This window comes from Dipodomys spectabilis, unplaced genomic scaffold (assembly GCF_019054845.1).
Source record: "Dipodomys spectabilis isolate Male_0828 unplaced genomic scaffold, ASM1905484v1 ptg000017l, whole genome shotgun sequence".
Classification (NCBI taxonomy): Eukaryota; Metazoa; Chordata; class Mammalia; order Rodentia; family Heteromyidae; genus Dipodomys; species Dipodomys spectabilis.
In genome coordinates this window covers 9,285,916-9,305,633 of record NW_024870694.1, presented here as the reverse complement: position 1 = coordinate 9,305,633, position 19,718 = coordinate 9,285,916, and the positions used below count along the sequence as shown (strand labels likewise).

Here is a 19,718-nt window from a genome sequence, read left to right as displayed (position 1 = left end):
CCCATGACCATTTCTCATCAAATTGCCATGGCAAATGCTTGTTAAGGAAGTAGAAAATTAAGCAGGAAATTTTTAAAACTTTATCAGATTTCCAGTTCTTCAGGGTTTAAGGCTTAAACACTAGATGAGGACTCAAGTCCTACTTCTGCCAAAAGGTGAAGGGTCCCTCAGCATCTCAAGTATTACCTTTGGCTGAGTGTGGAACTCCACCTGTAGAAGGTTAATAAAGGTTAATAGATTAATAACTTCCTGGTGTGTGCACTATCCTGAAGCTTGAACTCAGGGCCTGGACGCTGTCCTTGAGCTTGTTTTTTGCTGAAAGCTAGTGTTTTACGACGATGGCCACAGTTCCATTTTTGATTTTGTAGGTGGTTAATTGGTAATAAGTCTCATGGACTTTCCTGCCTAGGCTGGCTTTAAACCGTGGTCCAATAGCCTGCACCAGGCTTTGAAAGAAGTGTGAGCCTGTAACCTCTTTTAATATGAATAGGAACTGATCTTTCCAAGAGAAACGTTGATGACAGGAAATGTAGTATCAAAAGGGAAAATGGCCAGGCCACAGCCTCCAATTTCTTTTGCCTTTCACACTTTCTTTCCGTGATCACTAATCTGAAGAGTTGCCATACTTATTTCAGGTATTTGTCTTCCCCTGACCTTTTTCTCTTGTCCCAGATTTCAGGTTTTCCAGCCTAGTAGGGACCAGTTCCTCCACAAGCAGCGTTTTCCCTCAGTGCCACCCAGTCCTACCCAGCCCCACATCTAGCTCTGGCTGCCAGAGCCTGGGAGCCACAAGATCTCCACAGCTGGAGCTGGACGGAGGGGCGTGGCTTTCGCAGGCGGAGGGGCGGGACCCGGTGGACAGGAGGGCGTGGCTTAGGCGGGCGGGGGGCCATGGCGCATGCGCCCTGGGTTCACCGCGCCGAACTGCAGCTATGGAACAAACACCCCCGGACCCCGAGAGGCAGATGCAGCCCGCGCCCCTGAAGCCGCCTGGTCACCCCGACTCCGGGCTGGAGGCTGCGATTCGTGAGGAAGCCGAGGGGGCCCCGGAAGACAGCTCTGGGTTGGGCACGGTGAGGAGCAGGGGCGGCGAAGGCCTCGGGGCCTGTGTCGGGGCCTAGCGGGCCGGGCCGCCGGGGCTGGGGTGGGGCTCGGCCTGGGGGTCCGCGGGTGAGGCGGGGCGGGGGCCGCCGGTGCACGGGTGGGAGTTCAGCGAGCCGAGGGCGTGCGGTGGGAGAGGGCGTCTCGTCCGGCTCGGGGGGGGGGGGACCCCGGGGAGGCGCCTGGCGCGGGCCTGGGGTCGCGCCGGCCGGCCAGGCCGCAGGGGGCCTGGTGGGGTGTGTGTAGCACGCCGAGGCTAGGCAGGCCTGGAAGAGGGGCGCGGGCGTGCCTTGCAGCCTGCTAAGGGGTCGCGCCGGGGAGAGGGCGTGGGGGGCTCGCCGCGAGGGTGGACGGAAGGGGACGGGAGTTGGGTGGGGAGCGGGGCGGGGCGGGCCGCGAGCGGGCTGGGCTTGGGGCTCCGGGGGGTCAGGGGCGCGGGCGGGCCAGTGCGGTTTCGAGGAAAGGTGCGGACGAAGACGCTGCCGTTGGACTGTTCGGCTCGAGTTTCTTGATTCGTGTGGAGTACTGCACTGCCCGTGGCAGAGTTCTCCCGTTCCCCTGCATCGCTGCTTTGGTAACGAGCGATTTTCACGTGCTTGAAGACCAGGAGGAGAATGATGTGTGCAAGCCTTTCGTTCCCAAGCCCTCGCGTGCGACGCAGGGTTTGTGGACCAGGTTCACTGGAAGCATTTCAGAAGGGTCCTTTACTGTGCCGCTGCTCATTTTTATTTCTAGAACAGGTGTTAGCGCTAATGTTAAGTGGCCCATCTTTTTGATGGATGGGTGAAGAAAAGTTGTTCGCTAACTGTAACTGAAAAGACACTAAACTTAGATTCCAACCATGCAGGAGTTGAAGGTTTTGCCTACTTCAGAAACTATCAAGGTATCTAAATGAAGGCTGTGTGTGTGTGTGTGTGTGTGTGTACACGCGTGTACGCGCACGTGCTCTGCCTGTTTTGGGGCATGAAGTTAGGGCCTCACACTCTTTGAGCTTTTTTTCCCCTCAAGGCTGGGCGCTACCACTTGAGCCACAACTCCCTCACTTGAGCCACAACTCCACCCACTTTCGACTTTTGGTTGTTAATTGGAGACAAGAGTCTCCTAGACTTTTCTGCCCAGGTTATCTTTGACTGGTGATCCTCAGCTCTCAGCATCTTGAATAGCTAGGATTACAGGCAAGAGCCGCTGATGTAAGGCTTGTAGCATCTTTCCATATGCTTATTTGCCATTTGTATCTCTTGTTTGATGAGATATCTATTAAGGCATTTTGCCAGTCCTTGCCCTCCTTACAGTGTCGAGGATATATATATAGCTCAGTGGTAAGTGTGCATGTACTTAGTATGCATGAGGCCTTGAGTTCAATCCCAGGAACATTAAAAATGATGAAATAAGCTGGGCCCCAGAGGTTCACATCTGTAATTCCAGCTACTTAGAAGGCTGAGATTGGGAGAATCACATTTGAGGTCAACCTGAGCAATGAAAGTTTGTGACACTGTTATCTCCAATTAATCACATAAAAAAAACCCAAACATGAGTGGAGCCTTGGCTTGAGCAGTAGAGCGCTAGCAAAAAGGTCAAGTTGGGGCACCTTTCTCAACTGAGAGCGGGAGCAGTGATGCAGCCGTCATCCTAGCTACAATGAGAAACTTAAAATAGGTGGCTGAGTGGTATAAATGTGCACCCAGGTTGGAAGTGAGACCCTATATAAAAAATGACCAAGGTACTGAAAAAGACTGATGTTGTGGCTCAAAGTAGAGCACCTACCTAGCAAGTACAAAGCTCTGAGTTCAGATCCATTACTGAATCTAGCCAAATGAGCAAGTATAATGCAATATATATATACATATGAATTGAAACATGTATGTATGCCATAAATATGTATAGGTATTATATGTAAAAAATAAATTTAGAAGCCAGGCACCAGTGGCTTATGCCTGTAATCCTAGCTACGCAGGAGGCTGAGATCTGAGGATCATGGTTCAAAGCAGTAAAGTCCATGAGACGCTTTCTTATCTCCAATAAACCACCAGAAAACTGGAAGTGGCACTTGGCTCAAGTGGTAGAGTGTTAGCCTTGAGCTGAGAGGCTGAGCTGAAAAGCTGAGGGATAGCACCAAGGCCCAGAGTTCAAGCCTCATGACTGACAAAAAATAAAAAGTAAAAAATAAATTTAGAACTGGTTATGGTGTCAGACACCTGTAATTCTAGCACCATGGAAGCTGAGACATGGATTGTGAGTCTAAGTCCAGCTTGGGCTATGTAGGTAGATCATATCTCATAACATCAACAACAAAAAACAGGTACTAGTACTCACACTGTAATCCTATCTTCTTGAAACATAATGGTTCCGAGTCACTGGGGCAGAAAAATTTGGGAGACGCGGGCTGGGAAGGTGGCTCAGTGGTAGAGCGCTTGCCTTGCATGCCTGAGGCCCTGGGTTCGATTCCTCAGCACCACATAAGCAAAAAGCAAAAAGCCGGAAGTGGCGCTGTGGCTCAAGTGGTAGAGTGCTAGCCTTGAGCTGAAGAGCTGAGGGACAGCGCCCAGGCCCAGAGTTCAGGCCCCATGACCGGACCCAAAAAAAAAAAAATTTTGGGAGACCCCTCTCAACTGATAGCTGGGTTAAGTAGCACATGCCTGTCATCCTAGCTATGTGAGGAGGCTGAGATTGAGAGGATTGTGGTTCCAGGTCCACACTTGGTAGAAAATCCTGAAAGATTCCATCTCAGCAGGAAGAAGCTGGGCAGATGTCAGAAGCCTGTCTTCCCAGTTATGATGAGAAGCTTAAACTAGGTGGATCAAGGACCAGGCAGGTGCCTAGGCAAGAAGTAATACTTTATCTCAGAAATAACCAGTGGCTCTAGCTTCTGCATAAGAGAGAAAACATATACTGTTTGTCTCTCGGAGCTTGGCTTACCTCACTTAACATGATTTGTTCTAGGTCCATCCATTTCTTTGCAAATGACACAATATTACTTCTAATGGCTTTGTAATATTCCTTGTGTATAGGTACATTTTTTGGATTCACTCATTTGGAAACTAGATCTAAAATATACTGGGACATGATAAATTATACAGGACTCCAGGCAGTCACACAGTGAAACCAAAGGAGGATACTCTCAGGAAAGAATCACAAAAAGTCACAATGCCTATGTGCCTCTGATCACATAAAATAATGTTTATTAAAAAATGAACTCCAGGAAATGGAAACTAGAGGGTTTTTTTTTTCTGTTTTTGTTTTCTTATCTTGTTTGTTTATCTGTCTTTGGGAGGATGAGGAAGGCCCAGAAATAGAGAGACAAAGGGTGAACAAATGCAGCAGTGATAGACACTAGGTTGAAAATGAATTATACAACATCTGGGTGGGGATGTGAGGGAAAAGCTGAGACTGAGGGAAGGGGTGACATTGTCCAAAAAGAAGTGCATTCTTTATCTGACTAATGTAACTGAAACCCCTCTGTACATCATCTTTATAAGAACAATAAACAAAAAACCAAGGGAGGCAGATGCTGGTGGCTCTTACCTGTAATCCTTTCTACTCAGGAATCTGGGATTGAAGGACCCCCATTTGAAGCCACACTGGGCAGGAAAGTCTGTGAGATTTCTCATCTCCAATTAACAACAAAAGCCAGAAGAGGAGTTTTGGTTCAAGTGTTTGAGCGCTAGCCTTGAGCAAAAGAAGCCCAGGGACAGACCCTGAGTTCAAACTTCAGGACTGGAAAACAAAACAATACAAAAAATAGTGGAAAAAAGATCTGGAGTGTAGTTCAGTGGTATAACATCTGCTTACCAAGCAAAAGCCCTTGAGCCCAGTACCACCAAAAAAAAATAAATTAAAATATGAAGCCAGGCACCAATGGCTCATGCTTATAATCCTATCTACTCAGGCGGCTGAGCTCTAGGATCCCAGTTTGAAGCCAGCCAGAGCAGCAAATCTGTGAGATTCTTATCTCCATTAAACTACTAAAAAAGCCCAAAGTAGAGAGCTGTGGCTCAAGTAGTAGAGTGCTAGCCTGGAGCAAAAGCAGCTCAGGGATAGTTCTCAGGCCCTAACTTCAAGCCGCAGGACTGGCACCAAAAATTACAAACAAAAAATAAAAATAATATATGACAGAACTATGTATTTTAGTGAAAAATCCAACAATGTATATTTCATTTAAGATATTGGAAAACCCAGAAATGCCACAATATAGTAGAGGTTGTACTTAGATACTATCACTTGGTGTTTTTGGAAAATGTAACTATGTGTTAGGAGAGGCCATTCATTAGGGACCAAAAGTATGGGGTTTCTTAACTCCCTAACTGAATGATTCATAAAGATACACAAACCATTTGGACAGATACTTAAGAATCACATGAAGTTTAAGCACATATTTATTCAGTACAATCCTCTCCCTCCCCACCCCTAAAACTTCCTTTGAGAGTCATCCAAACCATCTTTCCACCCATTCTGTTTCCAGTTGAGAATTATTACAATAGTTGTAGCCTAGAAATATGGTCTAGGCAGAGAGGTAAGTTAGACTTGATTTCTGTGTGCTATGTCCATTGAAGCTCTCATTTAGTTCTCAAAATGAGGAATCAAAGTTCTAGTAGTAGTAGTGTGACTGGGATTTGAGCCCAAGAAGACTGGCATTGAATTCAGTTTGTTTTGATATGAATATATATTTACATATATATATATGTATACTTACATATATGTGTATATACATATATATTTACATATATATACATATGTATTTAGAGGAGGGGATTGATTTAAATAGTACTATAAATTGTCACAATACTTCATTTTAAAGTGTAATTATGAGAAGAGAAAAAGAGGTGAAGATATAGATATATATCTATATATATATATATTTTTTTTTTTTCCTGCCAAAAATATCAAGAGTGTTGGGGATTTAGCTCAGTGGAAGAGCATTTGCCTGAAAGGTGTAAGGCTTTGAGTTTGGTCCTCAGGTCTGGGGGAAAAAAAGGATCAGTGTTCATTGGTGGTGAATTTTTTTTTCTTATCAGCTTTACTTTCTTGGGGGCTGGGCACTGTCCCTGAGCTTCTTTTTTTTGGAGGGGCCCTGGGGCTTGAACTCTGGGCCTGGACCCTTAGCTCTTCAGCTCAAGGCGAACTCTGTACCACTTGAGCCACAGCACCACTTCTGGTTTTCTGGTGGTTTATTAGATAAGAGTCTCATGGAGGGGCTGGGAAGGTGGCTCAGTGGTAGAGTGCTTGCCCTGGGTTCAATTACTCAGCACCACATAAATAGAAAAAGCCGGAAGTAGCCCTGTGGCTTAAGTGGTAGAGCACTAGCCTTGAGCCGAAGAGCTGAGGGACAGTGCCCAGGCCCAGAGTTCAAGCCCTAGGACTGGTGTGTGCGTGGGCTTGTGTGTACACACACACACAAAGATATATCTCTGGTATTTGGAAGGTGGGGTCCTTTTTTGCCCACTGGCTCCTGTATGTATGCTGTGTATAAGCTATTCCTGGAACACTGCACAGCTGCCTGATCCAGGGCTTGTGTTGGGGATGGGGATCTACCCTGTGCTGAGAGCTGATATCCAAGTTGTAGATCTTCCTCCATCTCTACAGTTCCCAAGTTTGATGTCAGAGTCAGCAGAACATTTATTTTCTAACTGGGGGTGGGGTGGGGGATTATGGATGGCTGATGCCTTCCATCACTGTCTTTGTACAATCCTGTGTATAGTGAGTTCAAATCAAACCCAGGGCCTCACTTGTGCTGGGAAAGCACTCTGTCACTTAGCTGTACTCCCCAGCCCAAGGTTTTTCATTTTTTGTGCTTTGTTTTTTTCCTAGATGCATTTTTTTTCTTTTTTGCCAGTCCTGGAGCTTGAACTCGGGGCCTGGGCACTGTCCTTGAGCCTCTCTGTGCTCAAGGCTAGTACTTTACCACTTTAGCCACAGTGCCACACTGGCTTTTTCTGTTTATGTGGTACTGAGGAATCAAACCCAGGGCTTCCTGCTTGCTAGGCAATCACTCTTATCACTAAGCCACATTCCCAACCCTGAATGCATTTCTATGTAGATTTACTCATGATCATTTTCAAAAAACGTCCAAATTTTAATAATTAAATGTATGGTATCTGTTAAAATACATCTGAAAAAGTTAATGTACTATAGTGCATTGATAGATTGTCATTTGCTGTCATTTAGCCACCCTAACAGTCAAATATACAAAACTGCCAGGTGCCAGTGGCTCACGTCTATAATCCTAGCTACTCAGGAGGCTGAGATCTGAGGATCACGGTTCAAAGCCAGCCTGGGCAGGAAGTCCGTGAGACTCTTATCTCTATTAAAACCATTAGAAAACTGGAAGTGGCACTGTGGCTTAAGTGGTAGAGTGTTTGCTTTGAGCTAAAGAGCTGAGCGACAGCACCCAAGCCCAGAGTTCAAGCCCCACAACTGACCCAAAAAAAAAAAAAAAAAAAAAAATATATATATATATATATATACACACACACATACACAAAACTACCTTGAAATCTGTACCAATATTGGGTTTTATTAAAATAGCTATGCAATTTCTTTCAAGTAGTATATATTGTACGAAATGGTAGATTTCATTATAAAATTTTCCTATATGCCTATAAGGAATAATATTCACCCCTCCTCTGTTATCCTCACCAATAATTCCATCTTAAAGGGTTTTAAATTTTTATTTACTTTTGTTTAGATGACAGAAAATAATTTTTGGTTGAAGAAGATAGAAATCAGTGTTTCAGAAGCAGAAAAGCGAACTGGAAGAAATGCCATGAACATGCAAGAAACCTATACCGCTTACCTTATTGAAACAAGGTAGGTAAGGGGAAGTAGGTTTAGGATTAAGTAGGTGCTCTACCACTTGAACAACATCCCTGGCCCTTTTTGGTTTAGTTATTTTTCCAATACAGTCTTGTTTTATGCTGGACAAGCCTGGACCACCATTCTCCTAGTCCACGCTACTGGAATGGCTGTGAAAATGGGATACCTCCATGTCCAACGTTTTGTATTGGTTAAAATAGGATCTGGAGGAAAACCATGAGCCTTTTGATGTCCTCTCTCTGGAGTAGCTAGGATTACAGATTTGAATTACTATGCCTGGCTAGATATACTTTAGTAGACTGGGATTGAATAAGACTAAAACCACTGGTTTTTAGTTCCCTCTGAGTTTTTCCTCCCTCCTCCCCACCCCTCCCCCCTCCCTCTCTCTCTCCCTCCCTCCCTCCCTCTCTCTTTTCTTTCTTTTTTTTTTGGTCAGTCGTGGGGCTTGAACTCTGGGCCTGGGCACTATCCCTGTGCTCTTCAGATCAAGGCGAGCACTCTACCTCTTGAGCCACAGCGCCACTTTCTAGTTGTTTATTGGAGATCAGAGTCTCACGGACTTTTCTGCCCAGGCTGGCTTTGAACTGTGATCCTCAGATCTCAGCCTCCTGAGTAGCTAGGATTACAGGCGTGAGCCACCAGTGCCCAGCTGTCCTCCCTCCCTCCCTCCCCTTTCTCTCTTTCTTTCTTTCTCTCTCTCTCTCTCTCTCTCTTTCTTTTGGTATATTCCTGTTCCTATGAGATTACCTCCTCTAAAATAGATATATAAGAAAATGTATGCTTTAGAATAGGTAGAAATACCTTCATGGCTTGGGAGGCAATATGATGTCATTACTTAATTCTAATCCATAAAGATAGGACTTATGATAATATCTACTTACATATTACAGTTAAATTATATATCATGTAAAACCAATTAGATGCTGTTACATGTTTCCTGATAGATGTTGTAAATGGAGTATGTTTATGTACCAAGAAGTTAGTGTGTGTGTGTGCGTGCGTGCGTGCGTGCGTGCGTGCGTGCGTGCGTGTGTGTGTGCGTTGATAGTGGGCCTTAACTTACGGCCTTATACTCTTGTTTGGCTTTTTCACTCAAGGCTGGCATTTTGCCACTTAGGCCACACTTTTTGCTGATTAATTGGAGGTAAAAGTCTCATGGACTTTCTGGCTAGGCTTGCTATGAACCTGGACCCTCAGATCTCAGCCTCTTGAGTAGTTAAGATTATAGGCATGAACCACCAGCTGGAGGAATTTTTCTGTTAGAAATATGCTTAGATAGGCCAGTTACCAGTGGTTGACACCTGTAGTCCTAGCAACTTGTGAGGCTGAGATTGAGAGGACCAAAGATCTAGACCAGCTTAGGCAGCCTCCTGGGTAGCTAAGATAAAGTTGTGAGCCACTGGCACCCTGCTTATATTTCTCTATTTCTCTCTCTCTCTCTCTCTCCTTCTCTCTCCTTCCTTCCTTCCTTCCTTCCTTCCTTCCTTCCTTCCTTCCTTCCTTCCTTCCTTCCTTCCTTCCTTCCTTCCTTCCTTCCTTCCTTCCTTCCTTCCTTCCTTCCTTCGCTAATCCTGGGATTTGAACTCTGGGCCTGGATACCGTCCCTGAGCACACCCCTCTACCCCACATTGGGGGCTTGAACTCTGGGCCTGGGTGCTATCCATCCCTCAGCTCTTCAGCTTAAAGCTAGCATTCGACCACTTGAACCCCACAGCACCACTTCTGTTTTCTGTTGGTTTATTGGAGATAAGAGTCTCATGGATATTCCTGCACAGACTGGCTTTGAATCACAATCCTCAGATCTTAGTGAGTAGCTAGGATTACAGGTGTGAGCCACCAGCACCTGGCTGTCCCTGAGCTTCTTTAGCTTAAGGCTAGCACTTTACCACGTGAGTCACAGCACCACTTCTAGCTTTTTCTGTTTATGTGGTACTGAGTAATTGAACCCAGGGCTTCATGCATGCTAGGCAAGTACTTCTAAGCTCTGTATTTTTATTTCTAATAAGAGATATAAGTGATCTTTCATTCCTTTTCAGGTCAGTTGAACATGCTGATGGTCAGAGTGTCCTAACAGACTCACTGTGGAGGCGGTATAGTGAGTTCGAGTTGTTAAGAAATTACCTTTTGGTTTACTATCCACATATTGTTGTGCCACCTCTGCCAGAAAAACGGGTAAGAAGTAAAATGGTAGCAGTGTAGAAGTTCTAATCACTGAGGATATTCTTAATGGTGGTTTTGTTTATGTAGGCAGAATTTGTTTGGCATAAACTTTCTGCTGACAACATGGATCCAGATTTTGTTGAGAGACGGCGGATTGGCTTAGAAAACTTCCTCTTGAGAGTTGCTTCACATCCCATCCTTTGTAGAGACAAAATCTTCTATTTGTTTTTAACACAGGTAACTTTCTTTTAGTCTTTTAAAAATACTCATTTGAGCCAGGTGCTGGTGGCTCACGCCGCTAATCCTGGCTACTCAGGCTAAGATCTGAGGATCGTGGTTCAAAGCCAGCCCTGGCAGGAAAGACTGGCAGAAAACTGGAAGTGGTACTGTGGCTGGAGTGGTAGAGTGCTATCCTTGAGCTGAAGAGCTGAGGGACAGTGCCCAGGCCCAGAGTTCAAAGTCCACGACCAACAAAATAAACACTTCATTTGGGGGCTGGGAATGTGGCTTAGTGGTAACGTTCTTGCCTAGCATGCATGAAACCCTGGGTTTGATTCCTCACTACCACATAAACAGAAACAGAAAAAACCAAAAGTGGCACTGTGGCTCACATGGTAGACTGCTAGTCTTGAGCAAAAGAAGCTCAGGGACAGTGCCCACACCCAGAGTACAAGCCCCAGGACTGGCATAAAAAAGAAAAAACAAAAAGATATGAGTTACCAATAACTAGCTTATAGTACTTATTCTTCAGAATCTTCTTGGAGTTAGCTTTTTATATGCCATTTACTGTGTATAGTTTTGAATTTCAAACTGTTGGATTAAGCCAGGTGCTGGTGGGCTCATGCCTATAATCCTAGCTACTCAGGAGACTGAGATCTGAGGATCATGGTTCAAAGCTAGCCCAGGCAGGAAAGTTTATGAGGCTTTTTTTTTTTTTTTTGGGGTCCGGTCGTGGGGCCTGAACTCTGGGCCTGGGCGCTGTCCCTTAGCTCTTCAGCTCAGGCTAGTGCTCTACCACTTGAGCCACAGCGCCACTTCCGGCTTTTTTCTTTTTGCTTATGTGGTGCTGAGGAATCGAACCCAGGGCCTCAGGCATGCAAGGCAAGCGCTCTACCACTGAGCCACCTTCCCAGCCCCAGTTTATGAGGCTTTTATCTCCAGTTAACCACCAGAAAACCAGAAGTGGAGCCGTATCTCAAAGTGGTAGAGCACTAGCTTTTAGCATAAAAGGTCAAGGACAATTCCTAGGCCCTGAATTCAAGCCCTATAACTGACCCCTTCCCCCAAAATATGTTGGATTACATCACTTTTCTGGCTAAGTTGTTTTTTTTGTGTGTTGTTGTTGTTGGTCGTGGTGCTTGAACTTGGCCTGAGTGCTGTACCTTAGCTCCTTAGCTCAAGGCTAGTGCTCTACCACTGGAGCCATAGCGCCACTTCCGGTTTTGTAGTGGTTAATTGGAGATAAGAGCCTCATAGACTTTCCAGTCCCGGCTGGCTTTGAACTGTGATCCTCAGATCTCAGCCTCCTGAGTGGCTAGGATTACAGGCCATCAGTGCTGGGCCACATTGTATGTTTAAATTTAAAGTGAAAAGAATTTCTCACTGTCTCTAACTTCCTTTGAAATAAGAACAGAATGGTAGGTATTCAGTTTATCTGATGTGGAATAGTATATAGGGATTGTTTGACTTTACAGTAATGATTTCTAAAGTTAACTTTTAATTTTCAGGAAGGTAACTGGAAGGAGACTGTGAATGAAACTGGGTTTCAGCTGAAGGTAACTATTTGTGTAAATGATTTGCCATCACCCTTTATGGTTCTCAGCATGATGCCATGCATTTAATGGGTACCATTTTATTAAAATAAGTGAATATTGGAATTCAGCTTCATGTCTACTATCACTTGTAAAGTTGTCTAAGAAATACTGCAATCCACTTTGGATTTGTATGATTTTTAGTTACTTGTGGAACTATAATGGGCACATTTGTTAATTCTATTTAGGAAAACACTGTGAATCAGTAATTCAAATACAGACTAGTCTCACAGTATATTTAGTACTTTTTTTATCTTTATTCCTTCTATCCTCCATTTTATTTACACCTGTGCCTTGCACAGTTCCCTCTATCAGAAAAGAAGACACTCTGATGACCCACCTTGGATTTTCCAGCACTAGTAGACTAAAAGAGCATTCTTGGTCATGAAAAGTTGAGATACTCAACCTTTCACCCTGTATACAGACAAAAAATGGTTCACATGATGATACAGTAGAGATTGAGGCATAAGAAACAAAATGTATTCAGATATTTAATAAATGTCCTCTGGGGCTAGGAAGGTGGCTCAGTGGTAGAGTGCTTGCCTTGCATGCATGAGGTCCTGGGTTTGATTCCTTAGCACCACATAAGCAGAAAAGGCCGGAAGTGGCGCTGTGGCTCAAGTGGTAGAGCGCTAGCCTTGAGCTGAAGGGCTGAGGGACAGTGCCCAGGCCCAGAGTTCAGGCCCCACTACCAACAAAAAAAAAAAAAAGAAAGAAAGAAAAAGAAAAAATGTCCCCAATAGCTTATGCATTGGCTTTGGAGGTATTTGAAGTTTAGTATCCAAAAAAACCAAAAAAAACTAGAAAGGGAAAATTACTGTCCTGCAAGGAAACATATTTCATTCTTCAATTCTATCCTTGAGTTATTCTAATTTTTCAAGTATTTAAAAAAGGGCAGATACACTTGAAAATAAATAGAAGTTTTTTTAAATTGTAATTTATCATTTTTTGGCACTTGGGGAATGTTAAAATGTTATTTAGTTTAGGGATAGATTTGAAATAAAACTTTTAGAAATTATTTATATTTTGATAGGGTTGCTGAGAAATTGTCTAAGCTATTTTAGAAGTTGATAAGAAAAAGAAAATTAAAACACATGTTTTGGTGAATTCTCTTTATGTAATACACACAAAAAATCAATTATTGATTTAGTCACTAATCACTTTATCTAAGATTTGTCATTGAATGTAGTTTTGGGCCATAACTTCGGTGATGTTGAAAAAAACACCTGACTTTGCCATTGTTATAAACTATACAGTTGACAGAGTACTTGGATTCTCATGGATAGGTGCTTTTTTAAGTGCTTAGATCCAGTATTGTATTTGGGTAGCTGATGACTACAAACTTGGGTCTATGTTTTTAAATTAAAAAAACCATTTAAAAAGTAATACTTTTTATACTTAAAAAATCAGTTGTGGGGGCTGGGAAGATGGCTCAGTGGTAGAGCACTTGCCTTGCATGCCTGAGGCCCTGGGTTTGATTCCTTAGCACTAAATAAGCAAAAAGAAAAAAGCCGGAAGTGGCGCCGTGGCTCAAGTGGTAGAGCGTTAGCCTTGAGCTGAAGAGCTGAGGGACAGCGCCCAGGCCCAGAGTTCAGGCCCCATGACCGGACCCCCCCCCAAAAAAAAAAAAATCAGTTGTGGGGCTTGAACTCTGGGCCTGGGTGCTGTCCCTCAAGCTGTTCAGCTCAAGGCAAGTGCTCTACCACTTGAGCCACAATGCCACTTCTGGCTTTCTGGTGGTTAACTGGAGACAAGAGTACCACAACCTTTCCTTCCCAGGCTGGCTTTGAACCGTGATCTTCAGATCTCAGCCTCCTGAGTAGCTAGGATTACAGGCAGTAGCCACCAGTGCCGGCTTCTTTTTATACTTTTATATAGTATTAGTTAATTACTTAATACATGTTACACATGGAAGTGACCAGAAATAAAATGCATGAAAAGAATTCAGAAATCAATTTGTCTTGCCTTATTCCTTATTTTGTTATAGTATTTGTTGTTTTCAATCCTTCCTTCCATCAAGGAAGTGGGTACCTTTTGGATAATCCCACATATATGTATGTGTATATGTATACATATGGGATTCTCTATTTACATATATTTATACATAGTGTCACATTTCACTTATCAGGAAGTCATGATTTTGGAAATTACAATTAATTTGATTACAGTAGAAAAATGAGATTTAAGCAAAACTGACTTCTGAGATGTGCAAAGGAAAGTTATTGTTGAATGTTTAGTAATATTTTAGTTCTCTTGGGTAGAGTCAACCTTAATTTTATTTTAGTTGTATAATATTATAGTCACAGTTATTCAGATAATGTGTTTTAGTAGAAATTAAAGAGATATAAATAAGGACTAGTAGGGTACTGGTGGCTCACACCTGTAATCCTAGTTACTTTAGGAGGCTGAGATCTGAAGATCATGGTTCTGAGCCAGCATGGGCAGGAATGTCCCTGAGACTTTTATCTCTGATTAACCACCAAAGGGCTGGAAATGGAGGTGTGACTCAAGTGGTAGAGCACCAACCTTGAATGAGAAAACAGGGACAGAGTTTAAGCCCGGAGTTCAAGCCCCAAAACGGACACCAAAAATAACATTGTGCCTCTCACTGTGGAGAGGCACAATGTGGTAATAGTGACTGGGCATGAAATAGTGTGAAGGTCAGACACCATGACAGCTGCATGGCCCCCCCAGAGGGCCATCTGCAAGGCAGATGAATTCAGTATTGTTTATGGTAGTTATCTACAAATTATAAGGAAAAGTAAGACTACTAGTCCTGGTGGCACATTTCTATAATCTTAGCTACTCAGAAGGCTATGATCCAGAGGATCACAGTTTGAAGACATCTTGGACAGAAATGTCCTCAAGACTCCATTGCCAATTCATCAGCTAACAGGCTGGATATGTGACTCATTTGTAGAGTGCTAAGCTGGATGAGGCCTGGCTCTGTTTAAACCTTGTAGCAGCAGGAAAAATAATGTGAAATTTCACTTGCAGAGTTGCTTTTTATTTTGGTCGGTTGTGGAGCTTGAATTCTGGGCTTGGGTGCTATCCCTCAGCTCTTCAGCTCAAGGCGAGTGCTCTACTGCTTGAGCCACAGTGCCACTTCCATTTTTTTTCTAGTGGTTTATTGGAGATAAGAGTCTCATGGAGGGGCTGAGAAGGTGGCTCAGTGGTAGAGCGCTTGCCTCGCATGCATGAGGCCCTGGGTTCCATTCCTCAGCACCATATAAACAGAAAAAGCCAGAAGTGGCACTGTGGCTCAAGTGGTAGAGTGCTAGCCTGGAGCTGAAGAGCTGAGGGACAGCGCCCAGAGTTCAGGCCCCACGACTGGCAAAAAAAAAGAGTCTCGGACTTTCCTGCCCGGGCTGGCTTTGAACCGCTATCTTCCGATCTCAGCCTCCTAAGTAGCTAGGATTACAGGCGTGAGCCACTGGCGCCCGGCTTTTGCAGAGTTTTCTTAATTCAGTATACATCTTAGATATCAGCATGATTTGTTCAGAGTATCAAATATACTGAATTAGCTTAAAACTTGACAACTATTGCTCTGAAGAGATAGAATTTCTTCTTAGGAGAATAACTTTTTAATGTTTTTACTTTTTTTTTTGCCAGTCCTAGGCCTTGAACTCAGGCCTAGGCACTGTCTGAGCTTCTTTTGCTCAAGGGACTTTTGTGCTCTACCACGTGAGCCACAACTCTACTTCTGGCTTCTTTTTGTTTATGTGATACTGAAGAATGGAACTCAGGGCTTCATGCATACTAGACAAGCACTCTACCACTAAGCCACATTCCCAGCCTCAGAGATTCTGTTTTTTAAGTGAAGGTTATAAGTTTAAACAACCAGTTTTTAAAATCATGACTAATTATTGGCATTTCAGAGTAGAGTAAATTTATCCCTAGAGTTGTGAACATATAAACTAGTTGTTTAAATACAAAGTAACATTTTTGAACTCAACTCAGTTCTACATGCTGAAACCTCAAATGTAGCCAGCTAACTCAGAAGAATCTAGAGCCTTATCTCTTGCTTGCCACAGGGATTGCCACATCCAAAGGTCTAGTTCCTTAGGATCTCTGCTAGCCTCTGAATTGCACAGGAGCTCCAAGAGAGCCGATATAAAGGTTCCAAGTGCTGAGTGCCTGCAGAATGCCAAGTTCTCTGGTAGTGTGGATATAGTAAGAAATGAGTTTGAAATATAAAATAAACCTATATTCTTTTTTTTTTTTTGGTCCAGTCGTGGGACCTGAACTCTGGGCCTGGGCGCTGTCTCTCAGCTCTTCAGCTCAAGGCTAGCGCTCTACCACTTGAGCCACAGTGCCACTTCCGGCTTTTTCCTTTTTGCTTATGTGGTGCTGAGGAATCGACCCCAGAGCCTCATGCATGCAAGGCAAACGCTCTACCACTGAGCCACCTTCCCACTCTATATTCTTATAGAGTTTATAATTCATCAGGTGTTGGTGGCTCAGGCCTGTAATTCTAGCTACTCAGGAATCTCAATTCAAAGCCAGCTTGGGCAGGAAAGTCCGTTTGACTCTTATCTCCAATAAGCCACTAGAAAACTGGAGTGGCCCTGTGGCTCTAGTAGAGTGCTTGCCTTGAGTTGAAGCGCTCAGGGACAGCAGCCAGGCTCAGAATTAAGGCCCTACCACCAACAAGGCCAAAAAAAAAAAGCTTAAAAATACTAGTGAGTGGGCTGGGAAGGTGGCTCAGTGGTAGAGTGCTTGCCTTGCATGCATGAGGCCCTGGGTTCGATTCCTGAGCACCACATAAGCAGAAAAAGCCAGAAGTGGCGCTGTGGCTTAAGTGGTAGAGCGCTAGCCTTGAGCTGAAGAGTTGAGGGACAGCACTCAAGCCCAGAGTTCAGGTGCCATGACAAAAAAAAAAAATAATTAAAAAAAAATATATAAATACTAGTCATTGGCATCGAGGGGGGAAAGCATCATCATCAATATGACAATAGGAATTTTTCAGGAATTACCTGAGTTTCCATAAGGCTTATTGTATAAATGGACCCATTTTGAGAAAAAAAACAGGCGGTTGCTGTTAAAAATGATACTAGGACATAAAACATTAACCAGGACTGTTGTGGATCCTGAGATAACATTTTAGCTGAGATATGAATGATAACAAGCCTTCATTGGGAGTCAACCTGAGGGGCCAGGGAAGAACAAAGTGAAAGAGGAGAGTCAGTAGCAAATTACTAGGCAAACTTTGGGGGAATAGAAGCAAAGCAGATACAAGTATTGCCAGCAAGTCTTGTCTACATCCAGAGGCTTTTCTGTGGCTCTAACATGGTAACTAAAAGCCAAGGAACAGATGAATATGTGATATTTAACATGCTGTTTTAAAGCAATAAAACAGTGTGATATGGAAAATGACAGGTTAGAGGGCATCTTTAGATGGTTAATGGTGAGTCTGAGAAGTTGATAGTAGTCTATCAGATTTGGAGGCCCAGATAGTTTTTCAGACATTCAGCTTTGGGGGAAGTTTCTGGTTCGTTGACATTTTAAGCAGTTTTCCTTTTTTTTTTTTTTTTTTGTGGAATCTTGTGAAGTAATGAGCAGATTGAGTTGGGTGTTACCACACCCAATACATCTAACTTGATATAATGTGTTTGGCAAGCAAAGATTAGGATCGTTTACTTATGCATTTATGTGGCTTCTGAACTGGTGGTGTTAGAAATCAAAAACCACATTGGTAGTATTAGGAAGTAGGTTTGAGAAAAAATAGAAATGAAAATTTTCTTTTTCTTTTTGGTCAGTCATGGGGCTTGAACTCTGGGCCTGGGCGCTGTCCCTCAGCTCATCAGCTCAAGGCTAGCGCTCTACCACATGAGCCACAGCACCACATCTGGTTTTCTGGTGGTTTATTGGAGATAAGTGTCTCATGGACCCATGTAATTGTAACTCCTCTGTATGGTAGTCTCACCAAAAAAAAAAAAAAAAGTCTCATGAACTTTCCTGCCCTGGCTGGCTTTGAACCACAATCCTCAGATCCCAGCCTCCAGTGCCCGCTGAGAATTTTCTTTTTTAATGTACTTTGATCTTATTTAAAGAATCACATTTTCGGGGCTGGGAAGGTGGCTCAGTGGTAGAGCGCTTGCCTTGCATGCATGAGGCCCTGAGTTCTATTCCTTAGCACCACATAACCAGAAAAAAAAAAGCCGGAAGTGGTGCCATGGCTCAAGTGGTAGAGTGCTAGCCTTGAGCTGAAGAGCTGAGGGACAGCGCTCAGGCCCAGAGTTCAGGCCCATGACCGGACCCCAAAAAAAAAAAGAATCACATTTTCATGTGACTAAAGTCACTAACATTTGTGAGATTGTTGGCTGTTCAGTAATAATAATACAGTATGTGCCCTGAATTCATAGGTGCTTTTATTTGCAAATTAGTTCACATATTCGTTTGTCTTTGAGATAAAATACGTATGATATTGATTTTAAAAATAAGAGCATCACCTAAAATAAGTGATAGAGTAAGTAAAGTTCTAGGAGACTAGGAAAATTTTTGGAGGGTGTACTGGTTACATTTGGTTTTACTTTTTTAGTCAAATAATATGGGAAGTCCTAGTAGTTTATATTGCTTGCTTTGTGTGTTTTGTTATTTGAGAGTATTTGTAAGTTGAACATTAGAATACTATAATATTTTGAAGTTGACCCTATTTTTTAGCAGTCCTGGGGTTTGAACTCAGGGCTTCAGGCTTAAAAGCAAATTGCTGTCTGTGCCACTTGAGCTGTACCTCCAACCTGCTGATGGAGATTTTTGAAACCAAACTATGTTTTGAAATTGACTCCTAGTTGAGCTAATTTTATAACTGACACTGTAATTACTTTGGATGGAAAAATTATTTGACTGGTTTTTGCTTTTCTATTTATTTATTTATTTATTTATTTATTTATTTATTTATTTATTTATTTTTTGGGTCCAGTCGTGGGGCCTGAACTGTGGGCTGGGCGCTGTCCCTCAGCTCTTCAGCTCAAGGCTAGCGCTCTACCACTTGAGCCACAGCGCCACTTCCGGCTTTTTTCTTTTTGCTTATGTGGTGCTGAGGAATTGAACCCAGGGCCTCGAGCATGCAAGGCAAGCGCTCTACCACTAAGGCACCTTCCCAGCCCTTCCTTTTCTTTTTAAATGAGAATTTAGGATAAGATTTGGGTATGGTACAAGTATGTTTTATGCAATGGGCTTATTTAATATAGAAACTGTTATCTAGAAGTAAATTAAAATGTTAAAGAGATGTACTATTATAAAATTTTCTGAAAGAAAGTAATTTGATGTCACCTAGCTTGTTTGTGTGGTACAATATTATTTTAATCCAGATATTTCCATATTATTGGTATATACAGTTGCAATTTATAATGTTTGTGTAGTGTTCTCAAAAATAATACGAAGCCATTCTTTCTTAGGTACATTTGATGTGTTTGCAACAATTGATATGAAGAAATTGTACTTGAGCTCTAACTCTAAAGAGAAAGTAAACTGTTTGAATTTTATACCCTGAAATGAAATTGTATTAAGTGAACAAATTATTTTTTCCAGGTAGACTCCAGGTTAAAAGCGCTTAATGCAACATTCAGAGTGAAAAACCCAGACAAGTAAGGTTTTTGTTTTTGTTTTTTTTTGTAACAGTTACAATGTTTTCAATGGTGCCTATCATTCTATTTAATTTTTCATTTCTGAATGTATGCAATTTATTTGCTAAATATTTGAAGTAGTAATTCACATTTAGTAAATCTTTTGAGTCTACAACTGATTTTGAAATTTGGCAATTTAATTGGGTTTAAGATTGTAAATTTCTGAAATTTTAGAATTAAAATCACCTTTTCCTAAAAGTATTCATTA

At 42.8% G+C, this 19,718-nt stretch overlaps 1 protein-coding gene across 1 annotated transcript in view; it reads left to right on the top strand.

Moving 5' to 3' along the window:
- The first annotated feature begins 895 nt into the window (after positions 1–895).
- Snx4 (sorting nexin 4) overlaps positions 896–19,718 on the top strand; it is a 52,981-nt gene continuing 34,158 nt past the window's right edge. Inside the window, exons 1-6 of the mRNA XM_042668651.1 lie at positions 896–1,073; positions 7,784–7,905; positions 9,948–10,083; positions 10,159–10,308; positions 11,799–11,846; positions 19,416–19,471. Of these exons, the coding sequence (XP_042524585.1) occupies positions 933–1,073; positions 7,784–7,905; positions 9,948–10,083; positions 10,159–10,308; positions 11,799–11,846; positions 19,416–19,471 (653 nt within the window). The 5' untranslated portion in view covers positions 896–932. The remainder of the gene's footprint in view (positions 1,074–7,783; positions 7,906–9,947; positions 10,084–10,158; positions 10,309–11,798; positions 11,847–19,415; positions 19,472–19,718) is intronic.